General features: G+C 45.7%; 1 protein-coding gene across 1 annotated transcript in view; it reads left to right on the forward strand.

Annotated features, from left to right (window-relative positions):
* Positions 1-18,665, forward strand: part of TARBP2 (TARBP2 subunit of RISC loading complex) — a 155,931-nt gene that overhangs the window by 136,058 nt on the left and 1,208 nt on the right. Inside the window, exon 8 of the mRNA XM_063952146.1 lies at positions 17,371-17,566. Coding sequence (XP_063808216.1) covers positions 17,371-17,566 — 196 coding nt within the window. The remainder of the gene's footprint in view (positions 1-17,370; positions 17,567-18,665) is intronic.

The raw sequence follows: 18,665 nt of genomic DNA on the forward strand, positions 1-18,665 counted from the left end.
ATTTTGTATTCTAGATAATCCCAGGGATCCCAATATTATACTATATAACGAGTATATTTTTGCAAGTGCAATAATCAGTTTACCATATAAAATTTGTTTTATATTGTTTTTTAATGTGCTGTTTGTAATAAAAATCAGTATTTTATGATCGTTTCTGTGGTTCTGATCGCCTACCTGGTAGAATCTACATACTAGAGTTTGCATTTTAGAAGAGGCTGGCTACCTCTTCACCAGGTGGCTGCTGGTCTACAGAGGCGTATCTGCACCTGCATACACAGCGCCAACAAGCCTCAATTTTCTCTTTCTCTAACGTCCTAGCGGATGCTGGGAACTCCGTAAGGACCATGGGGAATAGCGGGCTCCGAAGGAGGCTGGGCACTCTAGAAAGATTTATGACTACCTGGTGTGCACTGGCTCCTCCCACCATGACCCTCCTCCAAGCCTCAGTTAGATTTCGTGCCCGGCCGAGGTTGGATGCACACTAGGGGCTCTCCTGAGCCCTTACAAAGAAAGTATAGTTTTAGGTTTTTTATTTTCAGTGAGACCTGCTGGCAACAGGCTCACTGCAGCGAGGGACTAAGGGGAGAAGAAGCGAACTCGCCTGCTTGCAGCCGGATTGGGCTTCTTAGGCTACTGGACACCATTAGCTCCAGAGGGATCGACCGCAGGCCCAGTCCTTGGTGTTCGGTCCCAGAGCCGCGCCGCCGTCCCCCTTACAGAGCCAGAAGCAAGAAGAGGTCCGGAAAAACGGCGGCAGAAGACATCAGTCTTCACCAAGGTAGCGCACAGCACTGCAGCTGTGCACCATTGCTCCTCATACACACTTCATACTCCGGTCACTGAGGGTGCAGGGCGCTTGGGGGGGGGCGCCCTGAGCAGCAAAAAAAACACCTTGGCTGGCAAAAATACCACAATATATAGCCCCAGAGGCTATATATGTGGTAAATACCCCTGCCAGAATCCAGAAAAAAGCGGGAGAATAGGCCGCGGAAAAGGGGCGGAGCTATCTCCCTCAGACACACTGGCGCCATTTCTCCTTCACAGATCCGCTGGAAGGAAGCTCCCTGGCTCTCCCCTGCAGTCTACACTACAGAACAGGGTAAAAACAGAGAGGGGGGGCACTAAATTTGGGCGCAATATATATATATAATATAAAAAGCAGCTATAGGGGACATAACTCAGTTAGTCCCTGCATTATATAGCGCTCTGGTGTGTACTGGCATACTCTCACTCTGTCCCCCCAAAGGGCTTTTGTGGGTCCTGTCCTCATTCGGAGCATTCCTTGTGTGTGTGCGGTGTGTCGGTACGGCTGTGTCGACATGTTTGATGAGGCAGAGCAGATGCCTTTAGAAGGGATGTCACCCCCTGCGGGGCAGACACCTGAGTGGATGGGCTTATGGAAAGTAATGAGTGCACGTATAGACTCCTTATATAAGAAAATCGACGACATGCCAAATGTGGGACAGCCGACTTCTCAGCTCGTGCCTGCCCAGGCGTCGCATGGGTCGTCAGGGGCTCTAAAACGCCCGCTACCTCAAGCAGACCCAGATGTCGACACTGATACTGACACCAGTGTCGACGACGAGTCAAACCTGATGCCCACTAAGGCCATTCACTGCATGATTGAGGCAATGAAAGAGGTGTTAAACATTTCTGATATAACTACAGGTACCACTAAAAAGGGTATTATGTTTGGAGAGAAAAAACTACCCGTAGTTTTTCCCCCATCAGATGAATTAAATGAAGTGTGTGAAGAAGCGTGGGCTTTCCCTGATAAAAAATTGGTAATTCCTAAGAAGGTACTAATGGCGTTCCCTTTCCCGCCAGAGGATAGGTCACGTTGGGAAACACCCCCTAGAGTGGATAAAGCGCTCACACGTTTGTCTAAAAAGGTGGCACTACCGTCTCCGGATACGGCAGCCCTCAAGGAACCTGCTGATAGAAAGCAGGAGGCGATCCTGAAGTCTGTATATACACACACAGGCATTATACTTAGGCCAGCTATTGCGTCAGCTTGGATGTGCAGTGCTACCGCTGCATGGTCAGATAAACTGTCAGAAAATATTGACACATTAGACAGAGACACGATCCTGTTAACCATAGACCATATAAAAGACTCAGTCTTATATATGAGAGATGCACAGAGGGAAATCTGCCGACTGGCATCTAAAGTAAGTGCATTGTCCATTTCTGCTAGGAGAGGCTTATGGACTCGCCAGTGGACAGGAGATGCAGATTCAAAAAAGCACATGGAAGTGTTACCATATAAGGGTGAGGAATTATTTGGGGATGGTCTCTCGGACCTAGTTTCCACAGCAACGTCTGGGAAGTCAGCATTTTTACCCCATGTCCCCTCACAGCCTAAGAAGGCGCCGTTTTATCAGGTTCAGTCCTTTCGGACCCAGAAAAACAGGCGTGGAAAAGGCGGGTCTTTTCTGTCCAGAGGCAGAGGTAGGGGAAAAAGGCTGCAACAAACAGCAGGTTCCCAGGAGCAAAAGTCCTCCCCCGCTTCTTCTTCCAAGTCCGCCGCATGACGGTGGGGCTCCACAGGCGGAGCCAGGTACGGTGGGAGGTCGCCTCAAAAATTTCAGCGATCAGTGGGTTCGCTCACAGGTGGATCCCTGGATCCTGCAAATAGTATCTCAGGGGTACAAGCTGGAATTCGAGGCGTCCCCACCCCACCGGTTCCTAAAATCTGCCTTGCCGATTGCTCCCTCAGACAGGGAGGCGGTGCTAACGGCAATTCACAAGCTGTATTCCCAGCAGGTGATAATCAAGGTACCCCTACTTCAACAAGGCCGGGGTTATTATTCCACACTATTTGTGGTACCGAAACCGGACGGTTCGGTGAGACCCATTCTAAATGTGAAATCCTTGAACACATACATAAAGAAATTCAAGTTCAAGATGAATCGCTCAGGGCGGTTATTGCAAGCCTGGACGAGGGGGATTACATGGTATCCCTGGACATCAAGGATGCTTACTTGCATGTCCCCATTTACCATCCTCACCAGGAGTACCTCAGATTTGTGGTACAGGATTGCCATTACCAATTCCAGACGCTGCCGTTTGGACTGTCCACGGCACCGAGGGTATTTACCAAGGTTATGGCGGAAGTGATGATACTCCTTCGAAGAAAGGGAGTTTTAATTATCCCGTACTTGGACGATCTCCTAATAAAAGCGAGATCCAAGGAACAGTTGTTGGTGGGAGTAGCACTATCTCAGGAAGTGCTGCACCAGCACGGCTGGATTCTGAATATCCCAAAGTCACAGCTGGTTCCGACGACACGGCTACTGTTCCTGGGTATGATTCTGGATACAGTCCAGAGAAAAGTGTTTCTCCCGGAGGAGAAAAGTGTTTCTCCCGGAGGAGAAAGCCAGGGAGTTGTCATCTCTAGTCAGAGACCTCCTGAAACCAAAACAGGTATCAGTGCATCGCTGCACGCGGGTCCTGGGAAAGATGGTGGCTTCTTACGAAGCAATTCCCTTCGGCAGGTTCCATGCCAGAATCTTTCAGTGGGACCTGTTGGACCAGTGGTCCGGATCGCATCTTCAGATGCATCGCTTAATAACCCTGTCTCCAAGAACCAGGGTGTCTCTACTGTGGTGGCTGCATAGTGCCCATCTTCTAGAGGGCCGCAGGTTCGGCATACAGGACTGGGTCCTGGTGACCACGGATGCCAGCCTTCGAGGCTGGGGGGCAGTCACACAGGGAAGAAACTTCCAAGGACTATGGTCGAGTCAGGAGACTTCCCTTCACATAAATATTCTGGAACTAAGGGCCATCTACAATGCCCTAAGTCAAGCAAAATCCCTGCTCCTACACCAGCCGGTGCTGATCCAGTCAGACAACATCACGGCAGTCGCCCATGTAAATCGAAGGGCGGCACAAGAAGCAGGATGGCGATGGCAGAAGCCACAAGAATTCTCCGATGGGCGGAGAATCATGTACTAGCACTGTCAGCAGTGTTCATTCCGGGAGTGGACAACTGGGAAGCAGACTTCCTCAGCAGACACGACCTCCACCCGGGAGAGTGGGGACTTCATCCAGAAGTCTTCCAGATGCTGGTAAACCGTTGGGAAAAACCACAGGTGGACATGATGGCATCCCGACTCAACAAAAAGTTAAAAAGATATTGCGCCAGGTCAAGGGACCCTCAGGCGATAGCTGTGGACGCTTTAGTGACACCGTGGGTGTACCAGTCGGTTTATGTGTTCCCTCCTCTGCCTCTCATACCAAAGGTATTGAGAATAATAAGGAAGCGAGGAATAAACACAATTCTCGTGGTTCCGGATTGGCCAAGGCGTGCGTGGTACCCGGAACTTCAAGAGATGCTCTCAGAGGACCCGTGGCCTCTACCGCTCAGACAGGACCTGCTACAGCAGGGGCCCTGTCTGTTCCAAGACTTACCGCGGCTGCGTTTGACGGCATGGCGGTTGAACGCCGGATCCTGAAGGAAAAGGGTATTCCGGAAGAAGTCATTCCTACGCTTATTAAGGCCAGGAAAGATGTTACGGCAACGCATTATCACCGTATATGGCGAAAATATGTTGCATGGTGCGAGGCCAATAAGGCCCCAACAGAGGAATTTCAACTAGGTCGATTTCTGCATTTCCTGCAAGCAGGAGTGGATATGGGCCTAAAACTAGGCTCCATTAAAGTACAGATCTCGGCTCTGTCGATTTTCTTTCAAAAAGAACTAGCTTCAGTACCTGAAGTTCAGACTTTTGTAAAAGGAGTGCTGCATATTCAGCCCCCGTTTGTGCCTCCAGTGGCACCTTGGGATCTCAACGTGATGTTGAGTTTCTTAAAATCACATTGGTTTGAGCCACTTAAAACCGTGGATCTGAAATATCTCACGTGGAAAGTGGTCATGTTATTAGCCTTGGCTTCAGCCAGGCGAGTGTCAGAATTGGCGGCTTTATCATGTAAAAGCCCTTATCTGATTTTCCATATGGATAGGGCAGAGTTGAGGACTCGTCCCCAATTTCTCCCTAAGGTGGTGTCAGCGTTTCACCTGAACCAGCCTATTGTGGTGCCGGCGGCTACTAGTGAATTGGAGGACTCCAAGTTGCTAGACGTTGTCAGGGCCCTGAAAATATATGTTTCCAGGACGGCTGGAGTCAGAAAATCTGACTCGCTGTTTATCCTGTATGCACCCAACAAGCTGGGTGCTCCTGCTTCTAAGCAGTCTATTGCTCGCTGGATTTGTAGTACAATTCAGCTTGCACATTCTGTGGCAGGCATACCACAGCCAAAATCTGTAAAGGCCCATTCCACAAGGAAGGTGGGCTCATCTTGGGCGGCTGCCCGAGGGGTCTCGGCTTTACAACTTTGCCGAGCAGCTACTTGGTCAGGGGCAAATACGTTTGCAAAATTCTACAAATTTGATACCCTGGCTGAGGAGGACCTGGAGTTCTCTCATTCGGTGCTACAGAGTCATCCACACTCTCCCGCCCGTTTGGGAGCTTTGGTATAATCCCCATGGTCCTTACGGAGTTCCCAGCATCCACTAGGACGTTAGAGAAAATAAGAATTTACTCACCGGTAATTCTATTTCTCGTAGTACGTAGTGGATGCTGGGCGCCCATCCCAAGTGCGGATTGTCTGCAATACTTGTAAATAGTTATTGTTAACTAAAGGGTTATTGTTGAGCCATCTGTTGAGAGGCTCAGTTGTTCTCATACTGTCAAACTGGATATAGTATCACGAGTTGTACGGTGTGATTGGTGTGGCTGGTAAGAGTCTTACCCGGGATTCTAAATCCTTCCTTATTATGTCTGCTCGTCCGGGCACGGTGTCCTAACTGAGGCTTGGAGGAGGGTCATGGTGGGAGGAGCCAGTGCACACCAGGTAGTCATAAATCTTTCTAGAGTGCCCAGCCTCCTTCGGAGCCCGCTATTCCCCATGGTCCTTACGGAGTTCCCAGCATCCACTACGGACTACGAGAAATAGAATTACCGGTGAGTAAATTCTTATTTTTTTCTTGCCTATTTAAATTAGCCTGGAAAAATCCAGACAAAAAATGTCAAGTGTCAAAAATATTTTTGCACTCTTTCCCATTTGCTACTGAAGATAGGAAATTCTGGGAAGAACCGCCGGGGGTTGACGTATCAGTCTCTCGACTGTCTAAAAAGGCGGTGCTGCCTGCCCCGGGCTCCTTTACCATAAAGGACTATGGGGACAGAAAAGTAGAGACTACACTAAATTCTATCTACACGGAAGCTGGTGTATCGCAGAGGCCGGTCATAGCGGGTTGCTGGATGAGCGATGCCATTCACACGTGGGCTTCTCAAATTCAGGAGGGCCTCTTCCTGGGGATATACCTCTGGTCACTACGGTGACTCTCCTGAAGCACATTCAGGACACTGCACGCGTCACTGTGTGACTCGCTCAAGGAGATGGGCAATATTAATGCTAGGACTTCTTCCATGGCAGTGTCGGCGCGCAGGGCTTTGTGGTTGTGTCAGTGGATAGCAGACGCAGAGTCCAAGCGCAGTGTGGAATCCCTCCCCTTTTCTGGGCAATGGCTCTTCAGGGTTGAAATATAAAAAAATAAAAAGAATTACAGCGCTAATACAGCTGATGCTAATAATATATGGATTTATTCATTAAAACAGACTGATATATCAAATGTAAATAAAATTTGTAAAATGCTCATAGACCAATTCATGGACATAAAATAGGCTCCTCAGCAATAACCTTATTAAGGCAAAGGTCCATATGATAATGTTTGGACACAAGGTCTAATTTTCACCAAGACCAGTGTGATTAATTACCCATCAGGTGTTCCAATGCATGGATCCGGGTCTTTATCTATGGAATGGATTCTGGTTCACAGTCCGTTTAGATTGACACCTTAATGTCCAGCACGCTGTGTTCCGTTTGTAAATGAATCCTGGAAAATTTTCCTTATTTAAACCAAGCTGGATTCGGGATCCTGGTTCACATATGGCATAAAGATGGGTGGTCCTGGGTTTAGAGTCCGATGGAGCTGTCTTGAATAACGTCCAATGGTCAGGAGCAGTGTTCTCTTACGCGTTTCGCCGCTCCAGGCAGCTTTATCAAAGGGTAATGTGATGTTCAGAATTTACCCCTTTTTATAGGGGAAATTATGTCATCAGTCAATTAGCATAGACAATCAATCAAGATCAAGCATCAGAATTTCAAATACTCAAGAATACAGAAACAGCAGAAACTACTAAATAAAAACACACATATACTGATATTTATAAAACTAATAACAGATCCCTTAGAAAAAACTAATTTATTAAATTCCCAATTATCAGTCATGTGATCGTGTCACCGATCACATGACACTACTCATAGCAACTTCCTATAGTGCTCTCTATTCATAGGGACAACCATCTGTCAATCCGCAAGTCCCGCCCCGCTTACAAATCACATGGGTCTGCAACCTAGGAAGTGTACCGCTCCCATGACTACGGAGCCGTCACTTCCTGAGAGACTCGTTGCTAAGTAACAACAAGGAAACAGGAAACAAGAATATTGGAGGAGATGTTTCGGCAACGCGCACGTTTACCGGAAGTGCCCTGTTCCTATAGCAACAGGCCCGGCACATCCTAATGTGCTTAACTAATAACCGTTTATCTCTTATGTCAGAAGTGACCCGTTTTCTCTAACAACGGAATAGTCACCTCATAATATAACTTAATACTGATTCTCACAACATATCAGAGGACTTCAATAAACCTAACTATAATTAAAGGAATATTTATCAATTATAAATATAGTCACCGGAAGTGACGGTTTCTATAGCAACAAGGCCATCTTAACCCTGTATATGTTATTACTGAACAATCATATGGATGAAAGGGACAGCATATCAATTACCAAATTAATGACTATTAATTCCACACTATAGTCAAAATCAGGAAGACTCATACAAAACACATAAGTCCATTCCCAAATGTAAATTTAGAGTTTAGAAAAGCACTCATTTAAGAATAAATGAAACTACTTGTTAATGGATATCAGTTTCATCAGTTATCATCAGAAGTGTATTAGCAGAATCAGAAGCTGATGAGCTCAATCAAGTATTGCATTAAGTTCTAAAGCCTCGTTCAGACCTTGTGGATGTAGTGTGTTTAATTGAAAAGTCCAATAAATCTCTTGCTTACACAGCCTAGCAAATCTATCCCCTCCTCTTTTTGTTATTGGAATGTATTCTAGTCCAATAATTTTTAGGGATGCTGGGTTACCCTCATGATGTTTGTTGAAATGCCTAGGTACACTGTGGTTAGTAATTTTATTGATTACATTCCTCCTGTGCTCCATGAATCTTACTTTTAGTGGCCGGGTGGTTCTCCCCACATATTTCAAGTTGCAACCACATATCAGTAAATAGATGACCCAGCTGGAGTCACAATTGATAAAACTTGTAATGGTATAATCTTTTTGTACCCATTCTCGGGGCAAAATTAATGTTTTATTTATTGTATGTTGACAGGTGGTACATCTCGTTTTACCACACTTGAAAAATACTTTCTGTTTAGTCGGCAGCCAAGATTGGCATCCATTTCCCACCTCTTGTTCTTTTATAGGTTTCATATAACTGGGGGCAGTTATATCCCTCTCACTATTTTTAGATTCTTGTTTTGATTTGTAGATGCAAAAACGCACCGAGTTACGCTAACCTCTACATGGGCATGGTCGAAGACCGGCTCGTGTGGGGGGGGGGGGGGGGAGTTCTCGGAGAGCCTGGTCCTCTATGGCCGTTACATTGACGATCTGTTTTTTATTTGGGATGGGGACTTTAACACTGCTCAGAGGTTTGTTTCTTATCTCAACACCAACACGTTTAATTTGCAGTTCACTCACACATCATTTATCCGAAATTACCTTCCTTGATGTGACCCTAAAAGTAAATGGAGATTCTATCCAAACCTCCAACTATATTAAGGAGGTAGGAAGTGGGACCTATTTGCATTTTAATAGTTCCCACTATATGCCTTGGAAACTGAACATCCCGAAAGGACAGTTCATGCGTATTAGACGCAACTGTTCGTCGGTTAGTTTATTTGAGTCACAAGCAAAAGTCATGTGGGAAACCTTTAGGGCTCGAGGTTACCCCGAATCATTACTAAAGAAAGCATATGACGAAGTTTTATTAATGGATCGATGTGAGTTGTTGGGACCTAAATCAAAACAAGAATCTAAAAATAGTGAGAGGGATATATCGTTTATATCCACTTTTAATAATCAATCAGGGGAGATTAAACGTATTATTAAGAGAAATTATAACGTTTTGAGATATGATATGGTTTTGAAAGATTGTATTCCCATTGATCCGAAACTTACGTTTAAGAAAAATAAATCCCTTAAAACCCTACTTGCCCCCAGTTATATGAAACCTATAAAAGAACAAGAGGTGGAAAATGGATGCCAATCTTGGCTGCCGACTAAACAGAAAGGATTTTTCAAGTGTGGTAAAACGAGATGTACCACTTGTCAACATACAATAAATAAAACATTAATTTTGCCCCGAGAATGGGTACAAAAAGATTATACCATTACAAGTTTTATCAATTGTGACTCCAGCTGGGTCATCTATTTACTGATATGTGGTTGCAACTTGAAATATGTGGGGAGAACCACCCGGCCACTAAAAGTAAGATTCATGGAGCACAGGAGGAATGTAATCAATAAAATTACTAACCACAGTGTACCTAGGCATTTCAACAAACATCATGAGGGTAACCCAGCATCCCTAAAAATTATTGGACTAGAATACATTCCAATAACAAAAAGAGGAGGGGATAGATTTGCTAAGCTGTGTAAGCAAGAGATTTATTGGACTTTTCAATTAAACACACTACATCCACAAGGTCTGAACGAGGCTTTAGAACTTAATGCAATACTTGATTGAGTTCATCAGCTTCTGATTCTGCTAATACACTTCTGATGATAACTGATGAAACTGATATCCATTAACAAGTAGTTTCATTTATTCTTAAATTAGTGCTTTTCTAAACTCTAAATTTACATTTGGGAATGGACTTATGTGTTTTGTATGAGTTCCTGATTTTGACTATATTGTGGAATTAATAGTCATTAATTTGGTAATTGATATGCTGTCCCTTTCATCCATATGATTGTTCAGTAATAACATATACAGGGTTAAGATGGCCTTGTTGCTATAGAAACCGTCACTTCCGGTGACTATATTTATAATTGATAAATATTCCTTTAATTATAGTTAGGTTTATTGAAGTCCTCTGATATGTTGTGAGAATCAGTATTAAGTTATATTATGAGGTGACTATTCCGTTGTTAGAGAAAACGGGTCACTTCTGACATAAGAGATAAACGGTTATTAGTCAAGTACATTAGGATGTGCCGGGCCTGTTGCTATAGGAACAGGGCACTTCCGGTAAACGTGCGCGTTGCCGAAGCATCTCCTCCGATATTCTTGTTTCCTGTTTCCTTGTTGTTACTTAGCAACGAGTCTCTCAGGAAGTGACGGCTCCGTAGTCATGGGAGCGGTACACTTTCTAGGTTGCAGACCCATGTGATTTGTAAGCGGGGCGGGACTTGCAAATTGACAGATGGTTGTCCCTATGAATAGACAGCACTATAGGAAGTTGCTATGAGTAGTGTCATGTGATCGGTGACACGATCACATGACTGATAATTGGGAATTTAATAAATTAGTTTTTTCTAAGGGATCCGTGATTAGTTTTATAAATATCAGTATATGTGTGTTTTTATTTAGTAGTTTCTGCTGTTTCTGTATTCTTGAGTATTTGAAATTCTGATGCTTGATCTTGATTGATTGTCTATGCTAATTGACTGATGACATCATTTCCCCTATAAAAAGGGGTAAATTCTGAACATCACATTACCCTTTGATAAAGCTGCCTGGAGCGGCGAAACGCGTAAGGCAACACTGCTCCTGACCATTGGACGTTATTCAAGACAGCTCCATCGGACTCTAAACCCAGGACCAGGATCCCGAATCCAGCTTGGTCTAAATAAGGAAAATTTTCCAGGATTCATTTACAAACGGAACACAGCGTGCTGGACATTAAGGTGTCAATCTAAACGGACTGTGAACCAGAATCCATTCCATAGATAAAGACCCGGATCCATGCATTGGAACACCTGATGGGTAATTAATCACACTGGTCTTGGTGAAAATTAGACCTTGTGTCCAAACATTATCATATGGACCTTTGCCTTAATAAGGTTATTGCTGAGGAGCCTATTTTATGTCCATGAATTGGTCTATGAGCATTTTACAAATTTTATTTACATTTGATATATCAGTCTGTTTTAATGAATAAATCCATATATTATTAGCATCAGCTGTATTAGCGCTGTAATTCTTTTTATTTTTTTATATTCTTTGAGATTGACTTTCTCCATTTACAGCGGCTAGGAAGAACCACTCATTTCGGCGCCTGTTTATTATATACTTGATATATAATTTTTTGCTCTTCAGGGTTGAGTTTGATACGTGGATTTCCAAAGTCACTGCTGGGAAATCCACGTTTCTCCCCTCTGGGGCCCCGCCAGCTAGGTGTTCCTAGCCGGGGCCGTCTGTTCAGTCCTTTCGGTCTAGCAGATTTCGATCTAGGGCCAGAGGTGCCTCCAATGCGAATAGAGGCACCAGAGGTAAGTCAAAAAGACCTGCAACCACCGGTTCTCAGGAACAGAGCACCAGTTCGGCTTCCACTAAGTCCTCAGCATGACTGTGCCCACCCCGATGAGATCTCGAGGTTGGAGCTCAACTGCGTCACTTCAGCCGCATATGGGAAAGTTCCTGCCAGGATACCTGGGTAAGGGACCTCATTTCTCAGGGCTACAAGCTGGAGTTCGACGGCGCTCCTCCCCAATGATTTTTTAAATCAAGCTTGCCAGCTTTGGGGGATATGCAAGTTTACGTTGCAACAGGCCATCCGAAAGTTGTTCCAGTACGTCGTCGTTCCAGTACAAATACCACAACGAGGCAGGGGTTATTACTCCAACCTGTTTGTGGTATCGAAGCTCGGTAAGGGTCCAAGGTGAATCTAAAGTCCTTGGACCCTGACCTAAAGGTTTTCAAGTTCAAAATGGAATCCCTGAGGGCAGTGATTGCGGGCCTGGAAGAACAGGAATTCCTGGTTTCCTTGGATATCAAGGACGCCTACCTTCATATTCCAATTTGGCCACCTCATCAGGCTTATCTGAGGTTTACCCTACTGGACGATCACTACCAGTTCCAGGCACTACCCTTTGGCCTGTCCACGGCTCCGAGGGTGTTCACAAAGGTGATGGCGGAGATGATGTTCCAACTTCGGGTCCAAGGGGTCAATGTTGTCCCTTTCCTGGATGATCTTCTGATAAAAGCAAGATCCAGGGAGATTTTATTGCTCCATATCGACCACACTATCCAACTTCTGTCACGCCATGGGTGGATTCTCAATGTACAGAAGTCCCACCTGGAGCCAACTCAGCGGCTCCTGTTCCTGGGGATGTTACTGGATACGGTGGCCCAGAAGAGTTTCCTCCCGGAGGGCAAAGCGAGAACACTTCAGGAGATGGTCCGCATGGTGCTCCGGCCTGCTCGAGTGTTAATCCATCTTTGCATCAGATTGTTGGGGAAGATGGTCGCCTCATATGAGGCGATCCAATATGGGAGCTTCCATGCCAGAACATTTCAATTGGGTCTCCTGAGCAAGTGGTCCGGATCAGATCTATAGATGCACTGGATGATTCGGCTGTCACCTCAGGCCAAGATTTCCCTCCTGTGGTGGCTGCAGTCCACCAATCTCCTGGAATTCCGGAGTTTCGGGATTCAGGATTGGATCCTTCTCACGACGGATGCGAGTCTGAGAGGATGGGGAGCTGTCACCCAAGGGGCGCCGTTCCAGGACAGGTGGTCAGCCCACGAAGCCCTCCTTCCGATCAACATTCTGGAACTTCAGGTGATCTACAATGCTCTGCTTCAGGCCTCTCCTCTGCTCACGGATCACGCGATCCAAGTTCAATCGGACGCCACAGTGGTAGCTTACATCAATCGGCAACTAGCCTACATGCGAGAGGTGTGCAAGATACTCCCCTGGGCGGAAAGAAATGTAAGGGCAATGTCGGCAATCAACTGGGAAGCGGACTTCCTGAGTCGTCACGATCTCCACCCGGGGGAGTGGGGACTCCACCATCAGGTGTTCCAGCAGATCATCCACCGGTGGGGCTGTCCACAGATAGACATGATGGGTTCTTGACTCAACAAGAAGCTTCACTGGTATTGCTCACGAACCAGGGACCCTCAAGGAGGGCAGTGGATGCACTGACGTTGCCTTGGCCTTACTGGATGGTCTACCTGTTTCCTGCGATTCCGTTGCTCCCACGGGTGCTCAAGCGAATCAGAAATCAAGGAGTCCAGGCAATTCTGATAGCCCCGGATTGGCCTCGGAGAGCGTGGTACGCGGATCTTCTGGACATGCCCGTCGAAGACCCTTGGCCTCTACCACTAAGAAGCGATCTTCAACAGGGACTGTTCGTCTACCTGTACTTACGGCAACTTCGTATGACGGCATGGAGGTTTAGCGGAACATCCTAGCTCACAAGGGCCTTTCCAAAAAGGTTATTGCTACCATGGTTCAGGCCAGGAAACCTGTGACGTCAAAACAGTATCATGGATAAGGGCTTACGTCTGGTTTCCATTAAGGTCCAGATTTCAGCCCTCTCAATTTTCTTTCAGAAGAAATTGGCAGTGTTGCCATAAGTTCAGACCTTCTTGCAAGGGGTACTCCACATACAACCTCCTTTTGTGCCGCCTACGGCACCCTGGGATTTGAATGTGGTATTGGAATTTTTACAGCCCTCCTGGTTTGAACCTCTGACGATGGTTGAAGACAAGTACCTCACGTGGAAGATGGTGATGTTACTGGCCCTGACTTCTGCTAGGTGTGTCTCAGAATTGGGGGCCTTATTGTGTAAATTCCATACTTGGTCTTTTACGAGGACGGAGTGGAGCTCCGGACTAGACAGCAGTTCTTGCCGAAGGTTGTCTCTGCGTTCCACTTGAATCAACCTATTGTGGTTCCGTCAAGTTCTGGCATTTCTGCTCCTCCAGAGACGGGGGTAGTATATGCTGGAGGCTGGGCTCCCTGCGACCAGCAGCCCGGCGCCGGCATACCGACAGCGTGGCGAGCGCAAAGGAGCCCCTTGCTGGCTCACTACGCTCGCCATGCTGCGGGCACGGTGGCGCGCGTTATTCTCCCTCCAGGGGGGGGTCATGGACCCCCATGAGGGAGAATATCTGTCGGTATGCCGGGTGTCGGGATTCCAGCGCCGGTATACTGTGCGCCGGGATCCCGACATTCGGCATACTGAAGACCACCCCCAGAGACATTGGATGCGGTGCGAGCCTTGAAGGTCTATGTCAGGCGAACGGCTCCGATCAGAAAGACGTATTCCTTGTTTGGGCTCTGATGCGCAGAAAAAGGGTTGTCCTGCTTCGAAGCAGTCCATTGCTCGTTGGCTTAGGCTTACTATCCAGCAGGCTTATTTGTCGGCAGCCTTACCTGTTCCTAAGTTCCTGAAGGCCCACTGTACAAGATTGTGGGCTCTTCCTGGGCGGCTGCCCGTGGAGTCTCGGCCTTGCAACTATGCCGACTACTACCTGGTTGGGGAAGAACACTTTTGTTGAGTTCTACAAATTTGATACCCTGGCCAAAGAGGATTTCCAGTTTGGGCAGTCGGTGCTGCATCAGTCTCCGCACATTCCCGCCCGTTCTGGAAGCTCTGGGACGTCCCCATTATACTAAGTATCTCCAATATCCCTTATGGATGCTGGAGAAAATAGGATTTTAATTACCTACCGGTGAATCCTTTTCTCGTAGTCCATAAGGGATATTGGGCGCCCGCCTCAGTGCGTTGACTTTTCTGCAGGTTCTCTTTTATGTGGTTACCTGTTCAGCTGCTGTTGTTATTGTTACCAGCCGTTGCTGGTTGTTGTATGTTAGTGATGTGCTGGTATATAAATCTCACCACTCCTTGTTATGTTTCTTCTCTCATATATATCCTTTCTCCTTCAGGCACTGTTTTACCTATAACTGCCTGTGGGAGGGGGCATAGAGGGGAGGGGCCAGCACACCCAGTGAAGAAATTTAAAGTGCACCGGCTCCTTTGGACCCCATCAATACCCCATCATACTAAGTCTCCCCAATATCCCTTATGGACTACGAGAAAAGGATTTACCGGTAGGTAATTTAAAATCCTATTATTGTGGGCCATTTCCGCCCCTTTTCCCTGCTGATTCCGACTATTAATTTTCGTCCACTCTTATGGGCGAAAAATGTTCGAAATCAGACCCGTTTTCAACCGCAGCAGGGTCGAAAACACATGGATGAGCTGAGATTCCGCTCATCCATGTGATTTTTGACAGGGCGGAAAACCGGTACTTCAGTTGAATAGTGAAGTGCCAATTATCGGCGGAAAGTGCCGTCTTTCCGGGCAGTCGAAAATTTCTACACTAATTGAATATTGCCCTATATGTTCATTCAACGTGAAAAAGGGTATTTTGCAGACTGACAATGGTGCAACCCACCCTAAAAAAAAACAACAAGATTTTGTCCTCTTTTGTATCTCTTCATACAAATAATATACTTCAGTAAAGTTCTTTTCTGTTTGAACCTTTTATTTTATTTTTTATTTTTTTAAGAGACAAATGTAATTTCTCCCCATAATTCTTTTTGCCTTTAACACTACTTTCATTACTGGTTTAATGTCTGGTCTCTTCTTCCCTCCTTCCAAACTTCATCAAAAATTTCTATTACATGTACATGGAAAGAATAGAAAACCATTTTATAAACAAATATTGACTTTCTACCTTCCATTTGACTAGCAGTATATGTTCACCTTGGACACTGCTGGATATAACTGTTCCGATGAAGATTTCTATCATGGTAGAGAAACAACGTAACAAAAAATACTTGTGCAAATAGATCCTGCTTTTTGGGCAGAAGCAGATGGTTCATCAACGAGGTTCTGTACAGGGCAACTATAGTGAATCGAGCAGGCAAACCAGTTTCACACATGTCCCATCATGAGCAGTTCCAGCCAATCTGCCATGACCTATTGCCTCATATCAACCCAATTTCCCCATTATATCTAATTAGAAAGGCAGCCAGTGCCTCCCCCACAGCACTCCCTCCACCCACCACAATGGTTCTAACTTCTGGAGCTACATCTGTGTTCCACTTCAAGGAAGAGCACAGCACGAACAAAACCTTTTAACAGTTTCTGTAATGGTTATATATGTTACTTTTTTCTCTAGGTTAATAATTATATTTATTCTTTCTAGTTATGTTTGTTATTGGTTATTTGTTTATTTAATTAAAAAAAATTTAATTCTGTATGCGTAGCTTTATGTATTGCTCCTGAAGAACTTGAGTGATGGTCTCACAGTTCTCAGGTATGATCTCTCCCATGGCTTGACAAGATACAGCAGAGCTGTACCTCAGCCAGTGTCCTTCCAGTAGCCAAATCCTTAATGCGGCCACCCGTTTCTGCTCTACATAATTGGGTCTCCTAAAATAGGTTTCCAGCTTTTCTATTAGTGGGGTGACTAGTTGGAGAAGCTTCTGGAAGGTATGTTCATCCATAACTCCTGAAGTCCTCTGGGTTATTCTCACGATTCTGTACCAATGGTATATGGGAATAGGTGCCTTACCACTTCATCTAATCTGTGGTCCAGACGGTACAATTCTTGCTGCATTTTTTTATTTTCTTTCTAATCGCTTAAAGTGCTGTCGCCATAGCTATATTATAACAAGCGCAAGCCTTTTATAGGTTCAAACTCATGATGGGGGAGTAAAAAGAATGCATTTTACCCTCAGTACTCGCGTAGAAAATGCCAGTGCTTCCTGTTCCCTTCCTGTATGTTTATTTCCAGCCCAGTATGGTAATTCTGTTTAGATCTGCCTGAAATCGAGACTGTGTACAGTGGTCATATGGGGATAGCAGATCCCAAGTAATATTGTACATGTGTGTACACGCTTATCGGCACCGCGACAAGGACTTCCGACCGCAAGTGAATTAAAGCGTAACATCACATTAAAACTGATTTGTATAGGTGTTTACCCAGCTTTGTGCAGCTTACAGAGGCAGACCAGTGAAGGTAGTGCAGGAAGGTTCCTAAACATTTTTTATTCGCAGGAAATATCCACTGGTGGTAAGAGACCTATAGACTGCTCACCAGTTATCCCACTTGATACTGCGCTGTAGTTTTACTCGGGAAATCTTAACATTTTGCTTATAGTTGTGAGCAGTTAGTTTATTACTTTTCTATTGTAACCCTTATGCAAAAATGTAGAAACATAGAAATGAGATTAAGTAACTGCTTTGTTATCTACACAGGGTACAGGAGGGGGAAAGCTGGATGGAAGCAGGGGTCGCGGCGCAGCCTGTACCTGGGATTCCCTGCGTAACTCTGCAGGAGAGAAGATCCTACATCTCAGGAGTCACCCTCTTCCTATCCTCAGCTGCTGCTTCTGCAGCCTCCTACAAGACCTGTCCGAGGAGCAGAGCTTTCAGATCAGCTATCTCGATATTGGTAAGTTAAAGGGCAGAGGAAAATGGGGTTCCTACTGCTTTGGCCTTACAGAAACAGAACCCCCTATATACTCTTTAGAAGGAGATGGTTATTTATTTTTTTGGCTCCTACTTTTGATAACTCCAAAGCTGCTTATAATACTGCAAGAACAGACCTTAAAAGGTAGAGAAAGCGTTGTCCTTTCTGGTTATCAGTGGGTTACTTACTGTAGTACCTAGTGGGGGAGAGGGTACTCGCTCTGTGTTCCGCTGCATAGAGACAGCATAGAAAAAGACAGTGGGCCTGGTTCAGATGCAGTCGCAAATTCATTGGTGTCGCAACTGAGCAATTATCTGTAGAATGCATCGCAGCTGCAGTGCGCACACGCCAAGGTACCTTTACGATGCCGCTCACAGTGCGGAATCAGAGTGAGTGACAGGAAGAGGCCATTAGCTAGAGGTAACGCGGTGTGTCTGCAAAAACACAGGCATATCGTGACCGTTTTCGGGCATGCGACTACAATCTTGTATGCATAAAACGTGTTGCAGCTCCCGCAGCCATGGAGGCACTCAGGGAGTCGGTGTTCCTCACATCTGCAGTTGCAACAGAGTATGGAGTTACGGAGCATTCTGCGATGGCTTCGGTGAACGTCTCTATTCACTTGCGTGTGGCTGCTACACTTGCAATGCCTTGCAGTTCCGTTACTAAAAAGATTGCTTCTGCATCGGCATTGTGATAACATCTGATTCAGGCCCAGTGCTATAATCAAATATGATGTGCAGTGTGAGAGCCCACATGCTGCACCGTAGTCGGTGCTGTGTCCTAATGCCGTGCAAGTGCCCACATTCTGTACTATGCTCACTGCTGTCTCCTTATGTCACAGCTCCACGAGGTGCCGTGCAAGAGCCCACATTCTGCACTATACTCATTGCTGTCTCCTTATGTCACAGCTCCATGAGGTGCCGTGCAAGAGCCCTTATCCTGCACTATACTCACTGCCGTTGTAATATTAACCTGTAAATGTCCTTAATTTCCACTAGTGCTCAATGCTCACATGGGGTGTCACCTTTAACAAAAAATGCTGATTTATATGTAATGGATATATTGCTAAAATGTTGCC

This window comes from Pseudophryne corroboree, chromosome 2 (assembly GCF_028390025.1).
Source record: "Pseudophryne corroboree isolate aPseCor3 chromosome 2, aPseCor3.hap2, whole genome shotgun sequence".
Taxonomy (NCBI): Eukaryota; Metazoa; Chordata; class Amphibia; order Anura; family Myobatrachidae; genus Pseudophryne; species Pseudophryne corroboree.